This window comes from Nematolebias whitei, chromosome 3 (assembly GCF_014905685.2).
Source record: "Nematolebias whitei isolate Nwh7 chromosome 3, NemWhi1, whole genome shotgun sequence".
In the NCBI taxonomy this organism is placed as follows: Eukaryota; Metazoa; Chordata; class Actinopteri; order Cyprinodontiformes; family Rivulidae; genus Nematolebias; species Nematolebias whitei.
Window position 1 is genome coordinate 39,585,661 of NC_056500.1, and position 17,427 is coordinate 39,603,087.

Genomic DNA, 17,427 nt, shown 5'->3' on the forward strand with positions numbered 1-17,427 from the left:
CACACACACACACACACACACACACACACACACACACACACACACACCAACATGAACTGGCACACAGACCTCTTCACTCCACTCAACCGGGGTTAAATGATCGCAACCAGATTATTAAACTCGGCCGATCTTTCTCAACTCATCTGTGTGTGTGTGTGTATGTGTGTGTGTGTGTGTGTGCGTGTGTGTGTGTGTGTGAGATGAGTTGATGTGGGAAAAACAAACAGGCGGTCTGGCCGTGCTACCGAATGTGTGAAAAGGACCCCACTGAGTAAACAAGGTCCTCACAGGGGAAGAACCCACAACAACTCATCTCCTCCGTCTTTGTGGAAATGGTGCTCCCCACCTCCCTCCCCCTTCATCTGAACCCCCTTTCCCCCGTCTCCATCCCCTTCATCTTTCACAGGTTCACTGTTTGCCTGGCAGCCATGTTGTACCCCCTTTAACTGTTAGAGTCCTTTTTGTGTCAAAGTATCCATCCAGAAACATGTATGCCTGAAAAAAATGTATCCTTCAGCCCCTTTCTATTGTCTCTAATGCCTAAAAGTACAACTTTATTTGTTATAAATGTCTAAAAACACTATTTTTGAATGTTGCTGATGTATTTATTTCACAGACGCCTAAATCGGAATAATCTGGCCGTGTTTCCCGAGCTGCTTTTCCTGGGAACCACCAAGCTCTACAGACTGTAAGTTGTGTGTGTTTTGTTTTTTTTAATCGCTCCAGTGAAATGTTAAACAAGTGGCCATGCGTTCGACCCAACAGAACTCAATGTTGGAGCTTTGACTGATTCTGCGCATCAGAACGACCTGTTTGCAGACGGCGATGCTATGAACTGTTGTTTTTCTTGCGGCATCAGAGGGACGGAGGCGTTAGAAGAGTGAGAGGCCAGTTCAGTAGTTACTGGAGATTAGCACTCCCAACAGCTGCTGCCCGCTGGGAGAAAGGTGTCTGCGAAACACAACGGATGTCTCCCGGGCACAGAATAGTTTTGCAAGCAGAACGTAGACACGTTGACACCAACACACCGCCGTTTGTTGTCAGCAGCACCTTCCACCGTCCGCTCACAGGCCGAGCCTCGCATTCCCAGTTCTGCTGGGCTGGGCCGCAACGCTGCTGCAACTGTGGGAACGGCCTTCCCGTCACGGTCGTTTGCGGTCTCGAGCAATAATTATGGCTGCTTGTATTTATATGTGCGGCTGAATATATTTATGTAACACTACAGGGAAATGCTCAGATGCTTCGCAGAGTGTGTGAAACTTGTTTATGTTCTGTGGCTGCCGCCGCGGTCGGCCTGCTGTGTGTTAGGGTGTGTGTGCGATTCTCTAAGTGTGTGTTTCCCAAGGCCAGGGGTTGGCATTTTGCTCAGCCTAGATAAATATACTTCTCAGATATGTTGCGTTGATGATGCTTCAGTTTTCAGCGTTACTGACGGATCGATGTTGAACTTCTTCTGAAATATGGTTAAGGATTTGACAGACGTTGAAAACATGTTAAATGACAATAAATGAAACAAGCAAGGTGCTGCTGTTACAGTTTTTATCATTATATTTTTGTCGTTAAGTTGAAAACTAGGTTATGGAGCTTTTAGTGGTGGTACATCTCTCATCTATGTTTTTGAAACTCCTCGCAGTCTGTTTTTATTTTTAGAAATCACAAACAGGAATCTCTGAAAACTTCTAAAACTGGACCCTGTTGAATTTCATATTGAGGGTTAAAGATTTTTGCCAACGGGACTGTTTTATTTTTATTTATTTTTTGCAACCGTATGACCATAAATGAACACTTGCTCAACCTGCTATTATGAAAAGTTGTTTTTGGAGCTCGAAACAAACCTTGAATGTGTGTCGATGTGTTATATTTTCTCTGCGCCGCTCGGTGGTTTGGGCTTCTGAGTATGGAGTTAAACTGGTCTGAGGTCAGGTGTGAATTCTGTGAACTGCTGCTGCTGTTTATATATTTAAAAAGTGCAATTATGTCACACATTTACTACAAAAATGTAGAATCAAGGGTCCCACATGTCCAAAGATCACTGGATGTCACAGATATGTCCAAACTTTTGTCACCGAGGCCATAAAATGTTTCTAAATCTGACCTGTCGATGTTGGTAAAATAAATACAGGATGTTGCCTAAAGAGATTTTTATTTATAGAAATTATAATGCAAGCTTCCAAAACAACGTTTGAATAATATGGATGGAAAATATAGAAACACTCATGACAAAGGATAAAATGAGAACTAGTTGTTCTGTTATTAGTTTTGGATTTTCCCAGACCTGATCCTTTTTTTTGTTGTTTAAAGCTAACAATATAATGTTATTTGTTAAACCAAGCCCAGTAATTGTATATAAACCAGCTAAAAACACAACAATTACAATTTTGACAAAAACTCACAATATAATGTAACAAAAATTAACAGTTCCTCCATGTTTAGTTTTAGTTTTGGTATTATATTATAAGTTTAGTCTCTTCATGCAAAGCTGTTGGATTTCTTTAACAAATATTTATTCTATTCAAACTCCAAATATTTCATAATTTTTGGTAACTTTGGACCCAAATCAGAAAAAAGGCATTTCATTATCAAACACATTGAGACACAATCAATATATTAACATACATTTTCTTTAACTGTGTTTTAAATTAACTCAGAATGTCTTTTTATTTTGTACTTCCACCCATCCCTGTTTTTTTTAAATACATTTGTATATTTCAACAATGTGATTTTAAAACTGGGGCTTTATATTATGTTCATTTTTGTTGCATTCCTGTTCTCGTGTCTTTGTTGCGTTTTGTAAACGAGTCACAGGATTTTAGTTTTGCTCGAGGTGCACACGAACACAACGCATCAGATCGCTGTCCTCCAGCTCGTTCTGCTTCCTCTTTACTGGACAAAAATCAGGAGCGAGATGAAAGACGGAGACATGAAAGAGGGGTTGATGGAGGGAAAGGCTGATGGGAGGATGAGAGAAAGGGTCACTGCTTTCACGCTGAAAATGGGAGTTATTCTTGGGTGTGAGGCTGGTTTGATGAGATGTGTGTGTGTGTGTGTGTGGGAACTTTTGTGTGTGTTTTGGGACTGCTTCTGGCCAGCACGCTTCTGCAACAGCTTGTCGGGTTGAAATTTATTACTCTGGGTTGTTTACTTGGTCCTTGCTGTAGTGATTTAAGAGCGGGAAGCGATGTGAGACACGAAGAGAGACGAGATGAGTTTTCCTCGAAAGGCACGAGCGTGAGCTCATTTTATGGAATAAACTCTTCAGCTGGGGTTCCATCCAGAGATGAGTCTAATCTAGGATGACCGTTTTAAATGGTGCTTAGAGTGAATAAAATAGCAGTAAGGGTATTACCTGCAGAGGAAAGAATAATGAGTGTTACAGGATGATGAACATCGGGAAACAAAAGTTTCCTGGTAAACAAAACCTCCTGCCCTCTAGTATCAAGTCATATTCTGTGCCCTATAGCCTAAAGCTACAATACGAACACACGCTCTACACACTTTCTGAAGATGAAGCAGTCGGCCACCATCTTTATGCACATCTATAACTTTGTTTTGCAAAAATGACCCCAAGTTCAAACCTTAGATTTAATAGAATCAAGCCAATATCAACACGCTCACGTCAGTTCCACCAATCGTCGAGCCGAAGACATGCGATGCGTAACATTCACCTTCAGCCAATCAACTCCTTGTAGTCGGGTCATAAATGGTCATTTTGGCTGGGAAAATGCTCAACAAACACACTGGGATATGAAGTTGCTCGATAAATACGGTTTTATTCCAGAAGATTTAACATCTGGAGGACAAAGGAGCAAGGTAAGACAATATCTGAGATTGTGTTTTTCAAATGTGAGTAAAGGTTCTGGTCTCCTTTTGCTGCTGTTTGAGTAAATCCTGGTTGGATCGTGATGAAACTTATGTTGGGACTCTGTGAGGTCTCTGCTTTCAGCAGACGTGCTGGTCTCTGCATCTAGCCATGGACTGAACAGCTGAGGCTGAGTTTTGTGGTGTTGCCATTTTGTGCAGTTTGTTTAATTGTGTAAATTTAAAAGTGAAGTGGCTGCTGAAGGTAAAAAAAAAGAAGAAAAAGATCAAGTGAGACGACTGTCATAGAATAAATATTGGGAATTGAGCAGGTTGTTGAAGCTCTGTAAAGACAAAGCTCGGCCTTCAAATACGCCACTTCTGCAAAACATCTGTTAGTAGGGGAAATTTAACTATCTTTTCATTTGAATACTTTACTCAACAAATATGAGCATAAATACACACAAAAACATCAAAATTGTCCGACTTCTTGATCCGAAATTATTTTTTTCATTTACCCTTTATTTATACAGGTAGTCTCCTTGAGCCCCGAGAACTCATTTTCAAGAGAGACCTGTTTTTAGGGAGCAGATGGGGGTTAAGGCTTGCTCGGGGACCCAGAGTGGGGCGAATGAGGGTGGAGGGGGGTGTGGGTGTTCCACCTTTTCCACCCACATTTTTGATGTTGACGGTAGCGGGAGGTGAACCTGCGACTTTCCGATCACAAGCCCATCTTCTAACCTCTGCGCCACCACTCCCCCCAGATCCGAAATTGTTCTTTAATGGATGTTTGTTATCGCTGACATCCTTTAGGTCACTTCAGCTGTTTACGTAGGTAAAAAAAAGAAACATGTAGTTGGCATTTAGCCACAAACTTTGCTTACAAATCTTGAATTTAAGACCAATTTACCATCGAAATAAGAAAAAAAGCAGATTTTGTTTCTTACTTTATAACAAAAAGTTTTAATTATTCCTCATGACTTTATAACCTTCAACTTCCCAGCCCTCAGGACTATTCAGCACATGTTTTAGTAATAAAAGTGAGTTACCATCATCCAACCTCCTGCCTACTCTCTGGTTTGGGTCATTAGCGTCACACACTCTGACACCTTCGGCTCTTTCTTTACTTTAATCATTCCACGTGCATTTTGCAGCGTGAGAGAACAAACAATCAATGCTGCTGAATGAAGCCATCATTATTAGAGAATGCTTTAAAGAGGTGTATGGTCAAAGTGACTTCAAGCCCAAGGCTTTAGCTGCCTCCATCGGCTCTGAGCGTTGTTTCTGATGAACTAGCCTCAAGAAGGGATTGTTCAGTTCAGTCGCTGCCTGATGTTTTCCTTCACATCACGACAATCGGTAATAATCAACGAGTCGTATTTAACCCCTTACATACATGAACTGCAGCTGCTGGGGTGAACCCTGGTAACTGATCAATCACAGTCTTTCCAAATATCTGAGTAAAACAAACGTAAAAAAAAAGATGTTCACGAATAATGCACGCCCGTTGAAAGATGGACGTTTTACGGTAAAGTCTCTGTCCGATCGTAAAACATCTTTTGTCTGGACCATAACTTCTGATCCACTTCAGATAATTTAATGAAACTTCATACACATGTCCAACTATGTTCAGTCAGGTCATCTGCACAGTTCTTTTTTGCTTTTGGTGGAGAGACGTTTCGCAAAGTGGTTCAAGACATCAAAGTTCATGCTCAATAATCCAGGTAAAGAAATCCAACAATGTTCAGTCAGTATGAAAACTGATGAAGCCCTTCGGATGGAGGGCGAAACGTCTCCCAACAAAAAAACGAACTGTCCAGATGACATGACTGAACATTGTTGGATTTCTTTACCTGGATTATTGAGCATGAACTTTGATTTCATACACATGTGCGTCATCACTAGACGGAGTGTCGCGCACACATTTCATCACCCCAGCTCCAAGGTCATGGTGACAAATCAAGGTCAAAGGTTATACAAGATCTTTGCTTAGCCGGGCCGTTTCTATAGATTGCTGTTTAATAGTTTGTCTGCAGGCGTAGCTGCAATGTGCCACATGTGATACTTTTTTTGAGTTTATAGTTAGTTGTTTTTACAAATGTAACAAACTGCTTCTAATAATAATAGATGTGACTTATATGACAAAGTGACTTATTTATGTTTTTTTCACTTTATTAGACATATTTGGACTAATGCGACTTATACGGTGGCGCGACGTGTACGGCTGATAGTACGGTATTACACTTGCACAAATAAGCACATGTGCTACAAAGAGCTAAAACAACGTTGGTAAATCTTCTACTAACTTTTCTATTTCCATTTTTATTCAGTTGATGTTTGAACGAATCACACCTCCACTTCATCCTGGTATTATTAAATAGTTAAATGCATTATGAGTTCATATTTTCTAGGTTTTGGCTGTTAGTAATATACAAAATTGAAATCACTTCTACAACTGGTGCACGATAATGACTTCATATTGAGACAATGGCAATAAAGTTTTAAAATTTTAAATGAGTTAAGCAGAAATTAATGTGCATTTGATCCCTCCATTTAGCCAATTGTGAGGACAGACAAAGTAAACTTCATTTGTCACTCATAGCATCAGAATTAAAGGCGGATTTGAATTAATGAGTTGATTAGAGCACATTTTGGCTGCGTGTGTGAATTCGTCTGTTTATTGAATGAAGTCTCTAATCCTCGACTAAACGGTCTCCTGATGATGCTTTACCAGGCCGCATTGTTGCTCGGCAGTCTTAAAGTTGTGGCTTTGTCTTCAGTGGGAGCTTAACCCTGCTTCACACACACTTACCACTTAGCATGACGGCGACAGCAAAGTGCAGAAAACTTGAGAGTCTCTGCTTTTCCCGCGCGTTACTAATCAGCGATCGCTGAAAGAGAGGAGAGGAAGAAGGAAGAGAGGGGTCAAAGGGAGGGAGAATGAAATTTTCTCTGACTAAATAATGTTTTTTAATTAAGACGGAGGTGCTTCAGGCGTTTGAGTTGCCACAGTGATGATGACCTCTGGGTTTAGCTGCGGTCAAAGGTGAAGAATGTCCCAGTCAGGAGACCCAAGTGGGAGGTGATTTAGACAATCCCCTCCCTCCTGGTGAAAATTCTGATCAGATTAACTTTTAGTTATGAAAAGTCCCACATGTGACTTTTTGAGGGTTACGTATCTGGAGCTACAAGTTCATGCTTGTGTCTTTTTAGGGTGCATCGTAAAAAGTTGAACATGTTGAAGTTAAAATGTTCTGCAAAAGACAAGCCCTTGCTTTAACAGTGAAAAACTGAGCTGTCAGTAAGAAAATGTTGCACAAGCTTGGTTTCAAATAATTCTTTCAGCCCTTAAAGTGATTTTAAACTCTAAAGTGTGTTTTTAGAGCGAATCACTATAAAGTTTGCAGCCATGCAGTGAAGCTTTTCATTCTGACTTCATACGTGCAGGAAGTCTCCAGATGCCACCGATGACAGAAACTGTTTGGGGTTTTAATTAAAGAAATAAAATTCCTACTTTATTTTGGCTCAGGCAATCTTTTTACAGATGTGTTAAAGCTTTTTTTATTCCTGACAGTCGCTGACGTCCACAACATGTGTGACAAATTGACAAAACTTGGGCATTTACACAGGATGACAAGTATGAAAACAATCATTTAAACAACAAAGATTAAAGTTGTGTCATTATCACATCGAGGTCATGGTTTGAGCCCAAAAAATCGTTCATGTGACAAAATGACAATGGAGAGCTCCACCTTATGATTGGATCATTTGAGCAAAACGAGCTAAAAATATTGAATTTTATTGATCATCTGTATAAAGTCGGCCAAAGAAGACTGTTGGTGTTGATTTATGGACAATTTGATTCATGGCATGTGTTCATCTTAACACAATTTAGAAATTCACAAGAATTTGAGGGATTTATAACCCATTTTATTCTTATTTTATATTAAACTTGTTCGCCGCCGTAGGCTGATAATATTTTAGCCTGTGTGTGTGTATGTGTGTGTGTGCGTATTCCTTTGTCTACAACAAAACACAACATCTTGTAAAGCACTACACAGATTTTCTCATATGAGCTTGCTCGCTGTGGGGACCCCCGAGGAAGGAAGCAGCCGAAAGAAAACAACCACACATCAGGCGACGTCTTTGCCTAAAGCTTTGGCATTAACTGTAGGAATTTACTCTTCTGTTAGCAAAATATTACAGGATTCACATTGGATTTTATTGAAAATCCCTGGCTGCACATCTACAGCTAATTATTATTTGGAATCAGTCCAAATCAAGATGTCCACCTCAACTAAATATCTGTATCAAACACTAAAATGGCTGTAACTTGGTCAGTTTTACAGGTATTAAGCTCAACGTTTGTCTTCATCTCACATAACTGTATGTTGGTGGTCACGACTCCATCTTTTCTGATTATTAAATTGTTCTGAGTTGAAATCTTTGGTGTGAAAGGCAGCGGGCGATATGCAACACATCAAGGAACACATACCACACTTTATTTTTGAGAAATCTTTTGTTCAGACATTAAAAAGCATCTTCCATTTTTTTACACTTCCTCCAGAAAACATCTGTATCTGTTGGTGTTAATGTTTCTTTTAGTGTTTTAGATCAGGAGACAGTCAGTCACTGACTTGATATCAGTATGTGTTAAAATATCATCTCTTGTGTCTGGTCTAAAAAAGTGAAATGAAGCTTTGTACAGATAAGCATTTCCTTTTTTTCCCCTCTCTCTTTTACCACACTAACTCACAGCCACAAGCACATTGTCTGACCATTCAGCAATATTTCCTGCCCCCTCCTGTTTTTCTCAATGCACTTTAACAGAATAAAAACTCACACACTTGCACTGTGAGAAGAAAACAGCTCCTTTCAGCTCACACAGTGATTTTGTCCAAGATGTTTTCATTAAAACCCTTAAGTGATTTCATTTTTATTTTCTTCCAAATATTTCATTTTTTAATTCTTCTTCTTGTGGATGTTTACGGCTGTGTGCAGATTTTGAGTCACCAGGAGTGCAAACTAAAAGTTACACCAGCGTTGAGGTGTTGAGTGTCAGTGAGTCATGCAGCTGCCGTCAAATGACTCCCCATCAGAAGCGCTCAAGGCGACTCATTCTTAAGAAATTATTTGGCACTTCTGCTCCCGAACGCAGAGCTGTAATTCACTCTCGGGGAGTCTGGGAAGGGCTTGTCGAAGCTTTGTTTAAAAGGCATCAGAACAAAAGAGGATTCTGTTCAGATGGTATTTTAAAAAAGTGTGGGACAATAGTGTGCTAATTTTACTGCGGCGTACATATTTTATTTTAAATTAATTTGATTTCATCTTCCACACTAGTTGAATATTGTACACTATGTACCATAAACTACATACTGATACTATAAAATAAGGGTTATTGTGTAATACCACATGATACAACAAAACCTGGCATACCTGCCTCAACATGAAGGTTATTTATTTATTAAATAAATTTATTTTTCTGGTTCGTCTTCTGAGACAAAAATACGAGAAAATAAAATTTACTGACGTTGGGTTCTATGTCATTTTATGGCAGTCCAATATGTTATCTGTTGTAGTTTGCTGTTTTAAATCTGTTAGGATAAATAGAGTTTAAATCCGACTAGACTGATGAGCTAAAGGCTAGTCCCAGCAGGTCTAAAACCAGAGAGAATTGCTTAAAACTGTAACACAGTTGCTCACAAGATGCTCAAATGTTTCATATTGGTTCATGCAAATGTTATTTATTAAACCTTTGCTCTCAGTTTTTCATCATAGGTTTATTTACAAAGAATCTTGTTATTTTTAAGCACAAGCAATTGAAGCTGCAGCTAGCTGTAGCACTTCCAGTGCAGCCTGGGACACGTAAAGCAGAATCCTAAGAATTTTTCTGCAGAAATAATTATGCAATGAGAAATTTACAGTGTTTGTATGAGCTGCATTGACATTTTTAAAATGGCAATTAGTCCCTGCTCAGATTAGCTGTTAGTTCATCACGAAAAGTAATTCAAAGCACTATCTACAACAGGTAAAATGTTTATTGTTCATAAAGTTTCCACAACCCACCTCAAAAGCACAGAAACTGCAATGCTGCTATGTAGTTCAGTGTGAAAAAATCCCTGTTTCTGATGAAGGGGAGAAACTTGACTATTGTTTTCCATTTGGAAAAAAAAAGTCAAATAAGGTTTTTTTTTTTTTTTTTAAATTTGGTTGGGATGTAGAAAACAGACAAAAATCTTGAAATTTTTCACACAAACTTGGAGGTTTTTAATGCAAACTTGAGCATCATTTGCAGCTTCTGGGTAGGACAGGGCTATTCAACTCAACTGCTCAGGGGGCCACAGTTCCTGAAAGTCAGCTGCTCAGGGGCCAGACATCCAGCAATGAAAGTCATTATTAGGTTTATGTTTGGTTAATTTATTATATGAAAATCAACACAAGGTCCACAATGCAATGAAATGCTCAGGACGAGAAGAACCGTCTCGACTCGCCAAAAACAAACAAACAAAAACAACAACAAGCAACACCAAAGCATGCAACAAAATTACAAAAACAGATACAATTTAACAACTTCCTTTAACTGGAGAACATACCACTAGCAGTACCACTGCTATTCTTAGAATAATAAATAAGATAAAATATATTTCAACTTTAGGCCAAAACATGTTAATGTGCAGTAAAGATGAAACCTGAGCTGATGTTAGGAGTTTGATTTGTTGAAGTCAAACTTTCAGGTCTCTGTCTAATCCAGCAAAAGATTTAAAATTAGAGCAAGACATTCTTAATTTTGATTTGCTGCTTCATCGATCACCTGCTTCCCTGTGTGCCTGCATGTCAAAGTTCATATTACTGGGGTTAAAGGTCAGGGAGCATCGGCCTCAGCAGATGAGATATCCAGGATAATGGACCTGCCAGCCGTGACGCTGCTGCGGCTTCGCCCGATAAATCACACAAGCAGCGAGAGCAGGAATAACAGACGGTGGGAGGAAAGGCCGGACAGAGACGAGATGAATGAAGGGTAGTTAAAGGATGTATTAGAGACGTGTTTGCTCTCTTAAATGGTGTGGAAAAGAGAACATGGAGGTTTTCACAGAGGTGAGGAGAGAAGTGTCTTCTGCAACATGAGCTGGATGTGAAAAGATTTAAAACAGCAAGGCAGAAAAGGCAGAAAAAGAATGTTTTGGGGGGGGGGGGGGGGAGGAAGATGAAGACAGAAGGAAGGAGTTGAGTAGAGTCATGAGGAAAGGCAAGAAGAGAGGTATGTCAGTTCTTACTGTAGATGGCAGGTAGCCTGAAGCTTGGAGCCTCCAAGTCTGTTGGAGAACTGTCCAGGTGTGTGTGAGAGAAACCTGAGTGTGGATTACTGGGAGGAGGGGTACTGGGGGGTGGGGGGGTGGGGGGGGTTACATACCAATCCAAAACCAGGAAGATTTTACCTGGAAGCAGGTAGTTGCTGCAGCAGTTTGTGTGTTGATCTGATTTTTGGATCATCAGAGCACTTCTTCACCTTGCATGTGTGCAATTAGGGGACATCATGTGCAGTTTTACCCCCCAGCAAAGCTCCTCGTAGCTCCTCTCACCTTGTTTTCAGGTCCTTTTATCTTGGCTACAGCCAGGGATTAAATTGAGAGCACAACTCGTGACGACGCCTCCCTCACTGGCAGCTGATTCCTTCACTGCAGGTATAGATCTGTGCTCCTCACTGATAGATGAGTTGACCCGGCCGATGAATTATGGGATGGATTATGGAGCAATCAGGACAATTCATCATGCCACGCTCTCCCAGGCACCCCAATTTAACAATCGGCCATTCAGCAGTATTGAGCTGTGCTTACTGTGTGCATCCATGAAGAGGAGTGGGCCATCGTGAAGTGATGAGTCAGTGACTTACATTTCAACCATCATTAAAGCTTCAGCTCTGTTAACTTGTGACTTAATGAGCAGTGGGAGACAGCAAAGTGAACTCAGTTGTGTCTTAAGGTTTAGGGTTTAGACTCTTAAATGAATCAAGTGTTGGAAATTGTACAATGCATTACTGTGTAAAAGTTAAAAACCACCCGTAACAGTTTTATATTGTCTTTCCAAGGAGCCAAACTTTATTTTTTATAATCTTTTAAATTGATTTTGATAGTTCTTGTTTTCTGGAGTGGTTGCAGTTTTTCTTTGGACTTTGGCTTCTTTTTCATTAATTTAAATAACTGTAACGGTATACTTTGCAGTGTGGGACAAAAGAAGAAGTGTCAGGTAAAACAAATAAACTGAACAAAAATATAAATGCAACACTTTTGTGTTCGCACCCACATTTCATGAGCTGAACTCCAAGATCTAAGACTTTTTCTATGAAAACAAAAGGTGTTTTTCTCTCAAATATTGTTCACTAATTTGTGTAAATCTGTGTTTGGAGCACAATCCATCCACCGCACAGGTGTGGCAGATCAAGATGCTGATTAGACAGCATGATTATTGCACAGGTGTATCTTAGGCTGACCACAATAAAAGGCCACTCTAAAATGTGCAGTTTGATCACAGCACAATGCTACAGATGTCGCAAGTTTTAAGGGAGCGTGCAACTGGCATGCAGACAGCAGGAATGTCCACCAGACAGGTTGTTGCTCATGAATTGAATGTTCGTTTATCTACCATAAACTGTCTCCAAAGACATTCGGTACATCCAATTGGCCCTACAACTGCAGACCACGTGTACCCAGACAGCCCAAGACCTCCACATCCAGCATCTTCACCTCCAAGATTGTCTGAGACCAGCCACCTGGACAGCTGCTGCAACAATCAGTTTGCAAAATCAAAGAATTTCTGCACAAACTGTCAAAAACCATCTCAGGGAAGCTCATCTGCATTATGCTCATCATCCTCATCGGGGTCTCCACCTGACTGCAGTGTTTCATTGTAACCGGCCTGAGTGGGTAAATACTCACATTCGGCATGTTGGAGAGGTGTTCTCGTCACAGATGAATCTCACTTTTCATGTACAGGCCAGATGGCAGTCATGGTGTCATGTGGGTGAGCGGTTTGCTGAATTGAGTGGCCCATCGTGGAGGTGGGGTTATGGTATGAGCAGGCATTTGTTATGAACAACGAACACAGGAGCTTTTTATAGATGACATCTTGAATGCAGGGCAGCACGTTAGCACAGTTGGTAGAGCTGCCGCCTCTCAGGGAGCAGGTCGCCCCGGTTCAAATCCCAGCCAAGGTCCTTTTTGGGTGGAATTTGTATGCTCTCTCCGTGCATGTGTGGGTTTCTCTGTGTACTCCAGTTTCCTCCCACAGACCAAAAACATGCATGTTAGACTGATTGGTGACTCTAAACTGTCTCTAGGTGTGAGTGAGACAGTGAATGGTTGTTTGTTTCATTTGTCTCTATGTGTCCCTGTGATGGACTGGAGACCTGTCCAGGGTGTCCCCCGCCTCTCACACAGTGACTGCTGGACATGGTCACCAGTGATACCCACGACCCGGAAAGGAAGAAAGGGGTAAAGGTGATGGATGGATGGATGGATGGATGGATGGATGGATGGATGGATGGATGGATTTTGAATGCACAGAGATACTGTGACAAGATCCTGAAGCCCACAGTTGTGCCATTCATCTACGACCATCACCTCATGTTGCAGCATGATAATGCATGTTGCAGGAATCTGTACACAACCCCTGGAAGCTGAAAACTTCCCAGTTCTTGCATGGCCAGCATACTCACTGGGCATGTCACCCATTGAGCATGGTTGGGATGTTTTGGACTGGCGTATATGATGGTGTGTTCCAGTTCCTGACAATATCCATCCAGCATCTTCACAGCTAGTGAAGAGGAGTGGACCATCATTCCACAGTCAACAACCTGATCAACTCTATGAAGATGTGTTGCACTGCGTGAGGCAAACAGTGGTCACACCAGACACTGACTGGTTTTCTGACCCCCCCCCCCCCCCATTACAGTAAAACTGCACACACAGATGTACACAAATTTGTGAACATTGTTTAATCGTGAAAGGCCTACGGTGTACAGGTACATAGAAAACATTTTAGATCTTTAAGTTCTGCTTATAAAAAATGGGAGCAAAAATAAAAGTGTTGAATTTATATATTTTTTCAGTAAACCTACAGGTAAACAATATATGAAATTTATGTTTTTAGGAAATAGGGGAAAATCAAGCCAAACAGCTGAGAAAGGACATGACCTAATCATCTTAATCTATTTCAAGTTTTCAACAAATAGCTTTGTGTGAATCATTTTGTTGTTACAACAATCCTGTTTTATCTCTAAAACCGTTATTTTTGAATGATTAAATAAAAGAAATGGGAACAAATTGTGTCTTAGCGACAGGCTGCTGGCGACAAAGTGTCTAAAAATCCATTTTAAATTTGTTTTTTGCTAAGTTGTGTATTATCCCATTTGGGTTTAGGAGCACTTTATTCCTGAATGATTCATAGGTTAGGGTTAAGTGGCCTAATCAGCAAAATGCAAATCAAATTGATCATGGACTTGACTGAAAACATCCATCCATCCATTTTCTTTACCCGTTTATTCCATTTTGGGTCACAGGGGTCGCCGGTGCGCATGTCCAGCAATCACTGTGCGAGGGGCGGGGTACACCCTGGACGGGTCGCAAGCCCATCACAGGGCCACATAGAGACAAACAAGACAAACAACCATTCACTCTCTCACTCACACCTAGGGACAATTTAGAGTTACCAATCAGCCTAACATGCATGTTTTTGGTCTGTGGGAGGAAACCGGAGTACCCGGAGAAAACCCACGCATGCACGGAGAGAACATGCAAACTCCACCCAGAAAGGCCCCTAGACCGGGGTTTGAACCAAGGACCTGCTCGCTGAGAGGCAGCAGCTCTACCAGTTGCGCCACCGTGCTGCCCTGACTGAAAACAAGTTGCCAAAATCCAAAGGGAAAACTTAGAAAAACCTTCAGAAAGCCAGAAGAGATTAAAAACCAAAAGAAAACAATAGTCCTCTATTATCGCGGGGGTTACGTTCCACACACCCCAGTGATAAGTGAAAAACTGTGAAGTAGGAACTCTGTATTTATTTTAGTGTTTATATATATATTAAGGCTTTACAAACACTTCCCACACTCTTGCAATGTTCTAAACTCTTGAACCTACGTCATTTTAACAACATATGTATATGTACTGTAGAGTACTGCTAAATTTTACTCATCAGCTCTGCAGACCAGCAGCTTGGTTCTAGTCAGGCTTGGTTCCGGTTCTGCAGATCTACCCTGCAGCGATGAAGACCACCACCCCGTCCAGGTTGATGTGTGCGTGGATAATTGAGCTTCAGGATTATTTGAAACTTTCCTGCCAGTTCTGTGAGCTGAATAGATTGATCGTTACTTCTGACTTTGTGTAGCAAAACTTTCCCTCCATTTTGGCAGAAAACAGCAGGTGGAAGCACTGTTGGCTTCTGGGTAGTGCAGTTCGTTTGACTGGCGTTACAGCATAGGCTTATTGAAAGAAAACTACAAAATGGCAGCGTCTGTCCGATGTATGTTTTTCCCTCGAAGTAGTGAGGGCCTACTCTATTTTTATTTGTTGCTTTTAAAATATTAGAAGAAGAACAAAAAACAAGAAGATGAAGAAGACAGTTTAGATTAAATACTGTTTTGGACTTCTTAATGTTCTAAATGGACGCAACGCTGAAGCAAATAAAATATTATGAACATTCACAAAAATCCTTTCAGAGCAAGGCTGATGACTTTTCTATAACACTATAAGAGTTAATAAATAAATACTTTTTTACTTTTCCCAACTGAACCTCTCCCTGAGTTTCAAAAGCCAAATGGACGACAAACTGGGTTCAGTTCAAGTCAATCAGTCAGGAGACCTAACATGGCTGTCTTTCTCTGCCTCGGGTGCCACCCCCCCTCCCCCAATTCTCCATCTTGGCTCGGTGTCAAGCTGCCTTGTCCAGCTGCACAATATGCCCCCTTCAGGGCAGGCAACTGCATCCCCTCTCTGGCTCCATTAGTGCCACTCTACTGGCACAGCCGGCATTCTCCAGTGGGACCGTCATCACCAGCCACTCCGTTGGCACCCCTGTCACTCTCCAAACACCACAAAGGAGAAGCTCACCACCCTCCCTCACTGCCGCTTCTGCTCACTTGGTCTTTTTTGTGCCCCCTCCTCATTTTATTCCCCTTCTTGTCTTTCCCTCAACCTCCTGCTATTATCTTTCCTTTTCTTTTCACAGCACCTTTCTCTTAATTCTTTTCCCTTGCCTGCAGCCCCTCGGCGCTCCCCCTCCCCAGCTCTCTGTCCTCGGAGCCGAACACATTTGTTTTGGAGAGGCTTATGCAAGACCCTCGTCCATGCTAATGAAGCAGAAGAAACCAGCAGAGGAGACTGGGAGCTGACCAGCGATTGCTCCCAGAGATGTTACTCCCAGGTTTAAAGCCTCTCACAGGATCTCCCTAAAGGCTGAGTGTGTTTTAGGTGACCACGGCGACCCAGGCTCATTAAAATGACTACTGAGGCCAGAAACAGATCCACAACACAACCAGTCACTTTCAAGCCATACAGATTTTTAAACGTCTGTGGAAAGGATAACCGTTGCCTGAATGACAAGGAGAAATGGTTTGATTCTGGTGGGAGTGACAAGTTAAAGGCTAATCCAAACCCACTTTGACCCTGTTTGACTAGACGTTATCAGTTTTCATTTTGATCCAAATCAAACTAATTTTCTACAAACTGATGCCATGAAAACTCTACCTACAACAGGTAAGATACTAACTGTTCATATCCTGTCTGCAGAACCTCACTTCAAAAGATTTGCACTATCCTATTCAAAAGCATCCTTTTGTGCATCTTGTTGTAAATTGTATCGCTCCAGAGTTTTCAGAGGACATCATTAAACAAAGATCAATGTGAGAAAAGGAGAAATGAAACGGGGAAAGTGTGACTGTGTAGCACCAGGCTGGTGATAGATCAGCAGGTTTCTAATCACAGGTTTTTACCAGAACCTGTGTGTGCGCGCTGAAGTGCGTTCGAGCATTTTGTGTGTGTCTAATGACAGGTTCCAACCCTGATGTGTCATTATCCAATTACAGCTTCCTCTCATCTCTACAGTAACACCGTGCTCCCCTTAATTGGACGGCATCTCAAAAGAGCCCTGACCTCTCAGCAAGTGTCAGGCAAGAAGAACACACACTTTCAGGCTCACGCACACACAGAGGATGCCGGGAATGTTGGGTAATGCAGGCTAAAACGGATACAATCTGAGAGAGTGATCAGATAAACCTCACAAAGACAAGTTAGGACTCTGATCACCCCATATCGCACATTCCTTTGTAACACTCTTTCCTTCCTCTCGTCAACGTTCTCCTTTCTTCTTGTGGAACTTGTATGCGTCTTTTTTCCTGCCCTCCAGTCTCTTGCACTCTCTTACTTCCTTGAAAAGTGTGTGTTTTGTCTAAATGAGTCTAAATGGGCCGAGTCAAAGTACAGTTTCTGTGGTTTGTGGTTCTCCTGGAGCTCTCTCCTTCTCTGTCACTTCGTATTTTGGGAAAAACAAAGTACAGCGGGTTTCCCCCACTGGCCCTCCTAAATATTTCACACGGTTATGAGGGCTTCCCACCCTGTCTCATACTTGGTTTTATATATA

At 41.4% G+C, this 17,427-nt stretch overlaps 1 protein-coding gene across 1 annotated transcript in view; it reads left to right on the top strand.

Moving 5' to 3' along the window:
- slit2 (slit homolog 2 (Drosophila)) overlaps window positions 1–17,427 on the top strand; it is a 118,936-nt gene that overhangs the window by 17,024 nt on the left and 84,485 nt on the right. Inside the window, exon 5 of the mRNA XM_037674336.1 lies at window positions 617–688. Within this exon, the coding sequence (XP_037530264.1) occupies window positions 617–688 (72 nt within the window). The remainder of the gene's footprint in view (window positions 1–616; window positions 689–17,427) is intronic.